This window comes from Abrus precatorius, unplaced genomic scaffold (genome assembly GCF_003935025.1).
Source record: "Abrus precatorius isolate BTA unplaced genomic scaffold, Abrus_2018 Scaffold8, whole genome shotgun sequence".
NCBI lineage: Eukaryota > Viridiplantae > Streptophyta > Magnoliopsida > Fabales > Fabaceae > Abrus > Abrus precatorius.
Window position 1 is genome coordinate 27,354,477 of NW_020874428.1, and position 12,073 is coordinate 27,366,549.

Sequence of the window (12,073 nt, forward strand, 5' to 3'; positions counted from 1 at the left end):
TTGCTTTAGAGAGACTTGGAAGTTATCATCCCCTTCTGAAGAGAAACTCTTAAATTGATACGAGTAGATGAAAACAAAATCCACCTACAACATATTTCTGGTATCAAAGGGCATCGGCACCCTCTACCTAAGTTTCTATCAACAAATTAAAAAAAAAATCAAATGGTTTATGGTATCATCTAATCATCTTTCTTTCTCTTCCATTTCTCGTAAGAACCATATTACTGTATTGCACACTGGTATTTACAATTAGCTACAGATCCTAATAAAGTAGCGACTGGAGAGTAGAAAGTAATAAACAAGCACAAAATTCTACCCTGCCTATTCATCGATATGTTACGCATTGTCTGGCTACTAGAATTCCTGTTGGTGGACATGTCATCTCAATCTGGCATATGCTATGCAGCCAGTAAGATATATGGATTAGTCCCATGTTGACCCTCACCTTAAATGTACCCCTTGCATTGTAGTTGACCCTGTTGTTTTGCACCTGCCTTTGAAGTTTCACACCAACATCTTGAGGCAAAAACACCAAGCTAGATATGAAGTTCACTGGTTGCAACCTGGTTTCCCTTGGCCTCTGAGTAAAAGGCTTGATTGACTGTGATGATATGAGCCTGTCTGAGAAGAAAAGCTCAACTTTCAAGGACTCAAACCTCACGTGAAATCTCCTGTTAGGATTAGAAAAATTTGCAAGGAGAGTGAATTCACCATTGAGATACTGTGGTGAGTCAAAATATACTACATTGAGGCTTGCATTGGGAATGTCAAACGTGGGGTTTCTTGGTTTGATGGCAAAGTATACAATCAATGTTGCAATTCCAAAGAAGATAAGTACAAGGCTGAATATGAAGCACAGCACTGCAGCACACCATATAATTGGTTTGGTCCTTTGAAGTTGAGGTTGTCCAAGTATTACCCGAGGGTTGGTAAGGGAATTTGGTGCTTCTGATACCCGAGAATGTTGATTCCTTAGTTGTTTTGATATGTCATGTTTTTCAAGAGAGGCTTGTGTAGTTTGCTCTAAGGGAGAGGGAGAGAGAGTTGGCATGTTTGAATAGGTAAACAACACTTCTAAAAAAAGCCACTGATCAAACAAAGTGATGAGGAAGAGATAGTGATATGTTTATTTATTCTAAAAGGGGTGTTGATGATTCAAGGGAATTGAAAAGAAAAAAAGAAAAAGCTTTTTCAGTTGAGTTAATAAACAGTGGAGTGGGGACCCTGTGTTTTTCTGGGTATTGGCGAAAGGTGATATAGAAGAGCTAAAGTTGGTTACGTTGATGTTTTAATTTTGAATGTTCATTGCTTAATGTTTAAGGATGTACCTCTTAAGACTTAGTCAAATGGTTGCATGCATGCGAGTATAGTATTGTCCCGCGATATTAAACCATGCATGTGCTACATTGGATGTTTAAGCATTAAGAAAACATAGCAGGCAGAAAAGTGACACACCCGGTAAAGGTTTTGACGAATCAATCAATCATGTTGGATAGTGTGATATATTTTCATTTGGCCAACAATTTAACACCGATTGAATTACGCTAATTGGTGCTCATTCTTCTAAAAGGTCCTCAAAAGCAGATTGCTGCCTGCATTACTATGCTAAGAAAAAAGAAAAGGTTAATTTGAAGTACCAAAAATCAGAAGCTAAAGATATATTAATTAATATGATTCACCATGTCTCTGCACGATTTTAGGAGGAGAAGAGAAATTATAATGTGTATTGTATATGATTTGATGGGCCAATTTTCTTTGTTTAATATACAAGTAATTATCAGGCGGCAGGTTTTTTTCTCCTGTCAACTACATTTCATTAGAATAAGAGGGGTGCTTTTTTATCCTTTTTTTCTTTTCTTTTCACACAAAGATAATTTTTTATATTTTTTTTAAATATTTTTCATGGTGATAAAATAAATTTTTTAATTTTTCAATTTCAGTGCAAAAATTTATTTCCAAAAAATAGTTGACAATTCTAGAAATTAAATTCTAGAAATATGAAAAAATAATTTTGGAAACTAATTTTTGGAGTGTAAAATTTTGATTTCATAAACTTGTTTCGGAAATAAAAAATCTTAATTTTGGAAATTTATTTTTAAAAATTAATTAATAATTTTAGAAACTAAATTTAAAAACTTATTTTTAGAATCATAATAAAACTACAAGGAGAACTATAAGATCCGAGAAACATACAAAAACTAAAACATGAAATATTATTTTAGGCCTTCTAATCTGATTCCTAAAAAGCATTTAGGATAAACAGAATTCTAAATTTAAAACAAGGGAAATAAAATAAACATCCAAATAAAGTTAGTGCATATGTCATCCAATATAATATTTAATATAAAGAAAAAGCATTAATAATGAGAGACTAAGAGTTCAATTGAAACCAGATGGTCAAAGTTGTAATTTTGTAATCTTGCCAGTTCCTCTTCAGTCAAATTATGGTAAAAAAAAATCCGGTTATAAATTAAATAATTCATTTATTATGCTCAATGTATCATGAGCACAGTAAGAAATATCCACCTTAATCTTTCATGATAATGGATAATGATTTTTTTAATGAGAAAATGTGTATAATAAAATAGTTACAACTGAAACTGCCTTTTATTTATAACATAAAATGAGTTTATATGATATTATAATTGAAATTTAAGGTTAAAATATTCGATTCTTTTTTTATGTTATTTTATAAACTTTTTTTTTATCTTGGAGTCAAATAGTGTCATATGTTCATTATTTGATTGTAACAAAGTTTAAAAATGATTGTGTGTATGATTAGGAATTTCAGATATATGTGAGAAATACGAGAATAAGATAATTCAAACTATTATGTTATTTTTTTAAATATTTTATAATATAATAAAATTATTTTATCGTTAAAATGCTTGTGTATAATAAGAGAATATTTTGGCAATTTAAACTTAAAGATTTATGATATGCTTTGGAATGATAAATAAGTGTATAAAATAAATTAAAAAATAAAATATATTTACATTTAATTTTAATTATAATATCTTATAAACTTAAGTTACGCTGTAGATTAAAGATAGTTTCAATTGTAACTTTTTATAACACTATTCTCAAATAAAAAAATTGTATTATCTTTTGTAAATAAAAGTTAAAACTTTGTCAATCTATCAACACATACTTATATATGATTTTTAATGTCTTTTATATGAATTTAATTAAAAAATACAAATTCATTCATTTTCAATAAAATTTAAGTAAAATATATCTAAAAATAACATTATATTTATTGTAATGTAAAGTAATTTGTAATTTTTTTAATGTTAATTGATTAAATAAAATCTAATATCTAATCTCTTAATAAAATTATAAGAACTTAAATTTAGACAATATATGATTAATATTAAAAGTTTGGTAATGGTCACATAATAACTTAAAAAATTTAGAGATATTTAAATTAAAATTTCAGCGACAAGTTAAAAAAGTAATTTGTAATTTTTTTAATATTAATTGATTAAATAAAATCTAACACAAGAATATTGTGAAACTTTAGATTACTCGTGGAGTAGATGCTATATATAACACAAAAATATTTTTAGAAACTCAAAGATTTATGATATGATGTAAAATGATAAACAAAATGTATAAAATAAATTAGATAAAGAATAAAATGTATTTACTTTCAATTTATTATAAACTCAATTTATAATATTTTATAAACTCAATTTATTCTAGATCAGAGTAGTTTTAGGTGTAACTTTTTTACAACATCCGTTTCTTATTTTAAAAAAATGCATTATCAAGTCTTTGTTCATGTAAAGATAGGGTTGAATAAAAAAGATGTTCTATATATTGTTAGTTGATTGTTTAAAGCATACAAAATTTTGTAGTTCATATTTTTGCTTCTTGAATATGTCTTTCAACAACTATTATAAATACAATTATACATAAATAGTCAAGATTGAAATTTGATGATAGTAATAATGACTTAAAAAAGAAAGATATAATTTTTTTATAACGTTAATTAATTAAATAAAATCTTATATCCAATCTCTTAATAAAATTTAAGAAATTAAATTTAAACAATAAATGATTAATATTAAAAGTTTGTTTTTGGTCACATAATGACTTTAAAAATTTAGAGACATTTAAATAAAATCTTCAGTCACTTGACAACATAAAAAAGTAATCACACACAACTTAAATAAGTAACTTGTAATTTTTTTAATGTTAATTGATTAAATAAAATATAATATCTAATAAGCATAGTTCTCATAATAAAATTATAACAACGTTGAATTTAAATCATAAATAATCAGTAATAAAAGTTTGATAACAGTGTCACAAAGACTTAAAAAATTTAGAAACAATATTTTTAAATCTTAATTATTTAAATAAAATCTATAGTCATGCTTAAAAAAATATTATGTTTCGCATTTGCAGTCAACGCCAATGTCTCAGATGGACTGTGGCAATAACAAGGCTTAGGAAGAGAAAGCGAAAACATCAAGAATATCTTTGGAAACTCAAAGATTTATAATATAATGTGAAATGATAAAGAAATATATAAAATAAATAAATAAAAAATAAAATACATTTACTTTCAATTTTAATTGTAACATCTTATAAACTTAAGTTACTCTAGATCAAAGTAAGTAATTTTAGTCGTAACTTTTTTATAACACCCATTTTTTTATTTTAAAAGGATGTATTATCATGTCTTTGTTCATGTAAAAATATGATTGAATAAGAAATATGTTTTGTATATTAGTGGTTGATTATTCGAAACATAAAAAATTTTATATTTTATCTTTTTTCTTCTTGAACATGTCTTTCAACAATTATTATAACACTAAATATAGATTATACAATCATACATGAATAGTTAAGATTAAAATTTGATAATAGTCGTATGATAACTTAAAAAAGTAAGATGTAATTTTTTTTAACGTTAACTAATTAAATAAAATCTTATATCCAATCTCCTAATAAAATTATAAGAACATGAATTTAGACAATAAATGGTTAGTATTAAAAGTTTGGTAATAGTCATTTAGAGACATTTAAATAAAATCTTTAATCATGCGACAGCTTAAAAAAGTAACTTGTAGTTTTTTAATGGTAATTAATTGAATAAAATCTAATATCTAGTAAGAATAATTTTCATGATAAAATTATAACAATGTTGAATTTAAACCATAAATAATTAATAATAAAAGTTTGATAATGATATCGTGACGACTTAAAAAATTTAGAAATAATATTTTTAAATCTTAATTAATTAAATAAAATTTCATACAATCTTATATTTATAAAATTAATTGTTTATCTAAAACATTTCATCTTCGTTTCCAGATTTTTCTCTTTATCTAAGCTTACATCGCCTTCAATTATTCTTATGTCCGAAGATGGACTCCTTATTTACATCATCCATGGCTAAAATCTTGATCTCGTCAGAAAATTTGGGAATATATATGTGTGATGAATTAAAAAACTTAATAAACATTGAACATGACAAGAAGAGTTGGAATGTTGTCTTCCTAAAATTAAACTCTTTCTTACATGTATCGTCGTCTTTGAAGGAGTTGCAAGATAGTTATGTGAGTTCTAAGAATTCTTTCACTTTCCAAAATCTTAAAAAAAAAGTGGAGATAGTGAAATGTAAAAAATTAGGAATAATCTTTCCTACATCTTGTTTTAGATATAACCTACTAGGGTTGAAGATTCTGTGCATAATAAAATATAATGAATTAAAGCGTACTACACGGCGCGGAAGAGATGCTATATATGACACAAGGATGTTTTTAAAAACTCAAAGATTTATAATATGACGTGAAATGATAAAAAAAATGTATAAAATAAATAAAAAAAGAATAAAATGCATTTACTTTTAATTTTAATTATAATATCCTATAAACTCAATTTATTCTAAATCAAGGTAGGTAGTTTCTGTTGTAACTTTTTTATAGCACTGTTTCTTATTTTAAAAGAATGCATTATCTCTTTCATCATTTCATCTTATGCTAATAGAAGTTACAACTTTACAATTTAGCAACACATAATTATATAGGATTTGTAACGTCTTTTATATGAATTTAATTAAAAAAAACACAAATTCATTCATTTTCAATAAGATTTAAGCAAAATGTATCTAAAATTAATACTATATTCATTTAAAAATATATTAAAAATATTAAAGCCATGTCTAAAATTTCTAAAACCTTTGAGGGATTATATGTTTTATAACTAGTTTGATTATATTTTGTATCACAGTACTTTGTCTTTTTTATATATAAAAAATAAATATTTTTAAAAACTTATTTTCATAAATTTTGACATTTTAGTTTTTCAACCCCAACACAATCAATAGAATGTAACAAAATACTGAAACATGACATGTAAATAATATTAATTTTTAGTGCACGATATGATAGTACATCTACAGTGTGGTATTATCGATTTAACTAGTTGTTTGTTTAATAGAATAATTAATGAGATTTTAAATATTTGTATCAAAGTAAAAGAATAGTTGTTAAGACCTGTGTAACAAGTAAAAGGAGAGAAATTAAAGAGACTTAAGATTATAATGCAAAAACTGTGTAAACAAGAGGATAACAAAATCGCTATTAAAGAAATTAATAACAAAGATGTTTAATCGCTATTAAAGAAACACTTCTAAAGAATGAAATACATGATTGTTTTTTGATGAGGCATGAGAACAAGACTGGGTAGGATAGAATTTGCAGTGTTAAACAATGGTTAATCACTCTCACGAGAAATGGAAGAAATGGAAGAGTTGTTTAATTCTATAAATATTAATTTTGCGCCAATTTTATACTTAACGAGAATATATTTTTTATGGATCTTTCGGAACATTAAATATAAATTATACAATTATATATGAACTGTCAATATTAAAATTTTAATAATAGTCACGTAAAAGCTTGAAAAAATAACATACAATTTTTACAACAGTTAATCGAATAGAATATAATATCTAATAAAAATAATTCTCCTAATAAAATTATAAGAATGTTGAATTTAGATATAAATAATTAATATTAAAAGTTTGATAATAGATTTAAATTTAGAGGTTTAATTATTTAAATAAAAATTAGAAGTTTATTTCTGTTGTATAACTATTTTTTTTTTCTTATCATTTAACCAGGTCCAGACTTAGTATCTATTACAGCAAACAAGTACCACTTTATAATGAAATATAATGAAATGTTTGTATGGGCTCGTGATTAATTCATTCAAAGTATTGACCTTAATTAATTTATGCATTCGTATCTTATATAAATTTACTTTTTTTATAAACAATTATTTTAAGTCTGTTAAAATCATGATTAGATAAATATTGGCAAATTGAAACAACATTTAGAATTCTAAAAAATTTTTTAATAAACTTATTATAAAATTATATTCTTTGACTAAAATCAACCAGAAAGTCAAGAATGTGAAACTACATCAAAGTAAGAACACTTTGTTATTATTATGAAAATAAATTAAAAAAAAATGCACGTGACTTTTTTAAGTTATTAAGTGGTCACTACCAAATTTGTTTATGAACAAATGTTCTGAGTCTGATTGGTTAAACAATGACAAATAGAGGCAAGAGGCAATTGTTTTCAGCCACTTTTTAATGTGAAAAATTTGGATTCTCTGAAGCGCCTTGACCTTTATGGAATGCCTAGTCATATTGTAGAAAATATAGATACCAATTGAAGGAAGACACTTATCAGAATTTGTAATATAACTACATTTTGTGAGACAATTTTATTCGACTCGAATGAAACTTTTAAAGGTAACAAATACTAACTATTTTTGTTTAATTTTTTATATAAAAAAACATATCTTTAAATTTAATAATTATATTGGCTAAATGCATCTAATTTTTATCAATTTTAGACACAAAATTTTATTAATAATCTAATTTAAATTTATACTTGAGTGAAATTCAATACAAAACTAATTAAAAAAAAACAAGTGAATAGTCAAAATGGTGTACAAAAACTTTTGATAGATCCAATTTAATTTTTTTTAAAAAAAAAAATCACTAATAGTCCCTGAAAACTTTTTTTTACAGGGGTATGTTAGTTATTTTGTTAAATTCCTTCTGTTTAACTTAATATAAATAGTTAAACCTTTTTTACGGTTTTGTTTTGCTTGCGATGTAGAAGTATTGCCATAACCTTTGGTGGAGTCATTGTTTAGTATGGTATTAGACTTTTGAAAACTATACCCTTTATCGTATTGTTGAATATGAAATATCATAGCGTCGTACTGATTAGTGATTATTGTATATAAAACTTTTTCCTTTTTCACAAAGAAAATAACTTGCTCGGCCTGCCACTTGCAAATAACTTATTTGGATTAACAAATTATCATTCACAGAGAAATCCAGTGTCTGTCAACTTTTGGAGCTTAACTCAATGCTGATGTAGTCTTTCTGTGTACAAGGATTCATCGGATATGTGGACGAGAGATGTTGCTTTCTAGTTTCAGTCGATAGTAGATAAATTAATCAAATGAGGAGTTCAATATCTGCCCCTTAATTTGTGGATGCTGAGAGTCTATTTTCTAATATTTATGTATGCTTAGTTTCTTATACTCTTCTATTCATTATGCTGGTCTATGATTAATTAATTTTTTAAATAATTAACAAACTTTTCTCATAAATTGATCATTTTTTAAAAATTAATCAATCATAATAAATATATTAAAAACGTGATGCTAGTTGTATTATTTAGAAATGTATATAATACAATTCATAGCTTCATCAAAGTTAACTCTATACACAATGCTTCTCGAACACAAACTACACCTCTCAGTAGAATGTTAAAGACACCCTTTGTGGTTGGGTTTGATTTTTTTTGGGTCAAATTTAATTGGTTGGGTTGAAAATGCACGTTAACGCTGGCTGTTTGGCTTCAATGATCATTTACTGGGCTCGTCCGTTGATGGCTTTGTTCTATCAGTCTGATTAGTATTGATGCTGTATTTGTCTACCAAAAAACGTTTGTGGGTCTAGTCAATGCTTGCTTAATTACTACTTTGAATAATTCTTTTTTTTTTACTTTTATTTATAATTAATCATAATTATCAAATAAAAAAATATTAAATATATTTTATATTTTAAAGATAACAAATGCATAATTTTTTTAATATTTATTTTATAAAATATGTAAGAGAATTATTATGAAGATTAACAAAAGAATATGAAAAGGCTATGTTACTATTAATCCTTCGAGAAACGAATCAATTCTCAACTTAAATTTTAATAATATTTTTTAACATAATAATTATATAGTGATTTATAGGAAAATAAAATTAATTCTTCCTAGTTGACGAAAATAACTTTGTGATTACTAATTGTGAGAATGGACCACAATCATGCTGAAAACTAGAATAGTATGAATTGACCATAAACTAATTTCATTTTAATGCGTGTGATGTTACTATTTTTTCTATTAAAATATGCAACTGTTGAATTCTCTCTGTCTCATTTAAATATTAATTAATAAAAAATAGATGGAGTTTATATTAATTAATGTCGTAAAAATATTTGTTAAAAAAATTAAAATAAAAAATCATTGAAAAATATAATTAATTTATTCATTCTCATGGCGAATTTCACTATAATCTAATGTAATTTTTAATATTTTTTGGCAAGCTTATATTCATTGACGAAGGTCGTATTTGTCAGTCAAGGCTTTATACACGAAAAAGTCTAGCTTACATAGATAGTTTTATTTTGGCGTGAATGGAGTTTACCTTGAGTCAGCTAATAAAACAATGTACTAGGCAGCTAGACCATTCTATAAATACACAACCAAAAGCAAAAACTCTCCACCACAAATAAAGCACAAATCACACATTAATTGAGCTAGCCTTTGATTTTGGAACAAATCATATCAAGCATGAAGAAGGTAAGATCAATGCTAATGAACGAATATGAATGATTGTATGTTGTTGAAGGGTTTATCATTCAAGTGTTAGCTGGCAAAGGGCACAGTATTAATTATTTGACTTAAATTCCTATTTGTGTAGCAAAAGATGGTTATAAAGGTGCACCTGAACTGCGACAAATGCAGAAGCAAGGCCCTCAAAATGGCGGCAGCGGCAAAGGGTACATTTATTTTGTTGTATTAAAAGAATTGATTAGGCTTATTAATTACACCATGAATATTAATTCATGAACAAGACAACTAGCTCTGTACTGTATGTAGTTAATCACTTAATAATGTTAATGGTCCAAAACATGCATGTATATCTATATGTATATGCATGCACAGGTGTGAGTTCAGTGTCAATAGAAGGGGCAGATAGAGATCAATTGGCGGTGACCGGAGAAGGGACCGATTCAGTTTGCTTGACTAAGGCGTTGAGAAGGAAATTTGGCCATGCCAGCATCGTAACTGTGGAAGAAGTGAAAGACAAAAAAGATGCTGAAGAAAAGAAGGAACAGTTCACAATCCCATTATCATGTTATTATCCACCAACCATGGTTCATGAATATCAATACGATAGTGGTTGCGTCATCATGTGAGATATATATTGCTACGTATATATATATATATATATATATATATATATATATATATATATGATCCAATTCCTACACTGAAATTAATGCACTTTTATCTCCCAAGATTTATATATATTCGACTACATATATGGTTTGTATCCCATACATGGATATCTTCTCCTGGGGCATGTATTTCGTTTCATATAGTAATTAAATAAAATTTATTTCTTGCGAGTAATATTCTCAATATGCACTCTTTGAACTAATTTGAAAATTCTTATTGCTTAACATGGCATGAACTGTGGTAGAAAATTTCTTCCTAAACTGATTATTAAAAAATATATATAACCCTTTTGTTTAGCATGCATGTTCTGCAAAATGAACGTTTAATTAAAATAAAATAGTTGTACATTATATTCATTAGTAGATAATTTTGCGAACATCAACTGGCAAACTTTTTGGAAAAAATTGGGATTTCATTAGGTGCCCTTAGTGATGAGACTTGAATGAATTTTCATGAGAAACCATGTATCTTCAATATATTTAACAGAATGGCGATACAGATGCTCCTTTTGAATTCTATGTCCATTTCTGTGCCAAGTCAGTTTCCACGTTACAGACCCCTATTTTGTGTTTATCACTCGCTTAGTTATCAAGGAAAATTCTACCAAGATGGACTAGGACAAATTTAATTAATGACCAATCTTGACGAACTGAAAATTCTCCTCTTCTCTGAATATTCTCTTCTTTTTTGTTATTTTTCTTTCTGCTCCCTGCAGCATCTTTACAGTAAACTTAGCAGAAATTGTTTATTAAAATAATATATTATATTATTTATATAAATTCATATATAATAGTTTAATTTTTATTAAAAAGTTATACTAATAAAAGTTAATATAATGTTAAATTATCTATAAACATCAATTTTTTTACAGTGTACGAATGAAAAAATATATATATAAAAATGAAGCTTTACGTAATGTATCTACTTGTCCATTCATATTTGCCCGTTCAATACTCCTCCTATATGGCAACCTTTCTTTTTCGTATTAATTAAATGGGTCACACCCCTATCTGTCAGTCGATCATACAGTGAATATATAAATAATAATAATTAATTTTTTTAAAAAAATTATATACACAGATAGATAAATAAATAAAAGTAATTTTATTTTTTCTTTTCAAATAAATGATAATAATTAATTTTTTTTAAAAAATTATATACACAGATAGATAAATAAATAAAAGTAATTTTATTTTTTCTTTTCAAATAAATGAATATATTAGAGATAATATTCTCTACCAAACAAAAATTATAAATATTAAGATAACTTTTGTTAGGATAATCTTTACTTATTAAAAAAGTAAATTATTAGGCTTTTTTATTTAATTAATACATTTTTAAAAACAAATTTCTAAAATATTATTTTTTTGAAACTAATTCTTTGTCTGGACTTTTTTTTGTTGCCAGGTCACAGGTAATATCGGCCATGTACCGACGATAGTCTTTTTTTTATAATTTTTTATTTCTCTATCGCCCACATACGTCCAATACTAAGGCACAATCTGATA

At 25.9% G+C, this 12,073-nt stretch overlaps 2 protein-coding genes across 2 annotated transcripts; one reads left to right on the forward strand and one right to left on the reverse strand.

The window, feature by feature from the left end:
* Positions 1-325: 325 nt before the first annotated feature.
* Positions 326-1,051, reverse strand: LOC113874597. The gene has a single exon (XM_027512815.1). The coding sequence runs from the start codon at positions 1,049-1,051 to the stop codon at positions 326-328; it is 726 nt and encodes a 241-aa protein (XP_027368616.1).
* Positions 1,052-9,893: 8,842 nt separating this feature from the next.
* On the forward strand, positions 9,894-10,522 carry LOC113874598 (heavy metal-associated isoprenylated plant protein 47-like). Its single transcript, XM_027512816.1, has 3 exons — positions 9,894-9,902; positions 10,024-10,102; positions 10,269-10,522. The coding sequence occupies exons 1-3, from the start codon at positions 9,894-9,896 to the stop codon at positions 10,520-10,522; spliced, it is 342 nt and encodes a 113-aa protein (XP_027368617.1).
* The last annotated feature ends 1,551 nt before the right edge of the window (positions 10,523-12,073 follow it).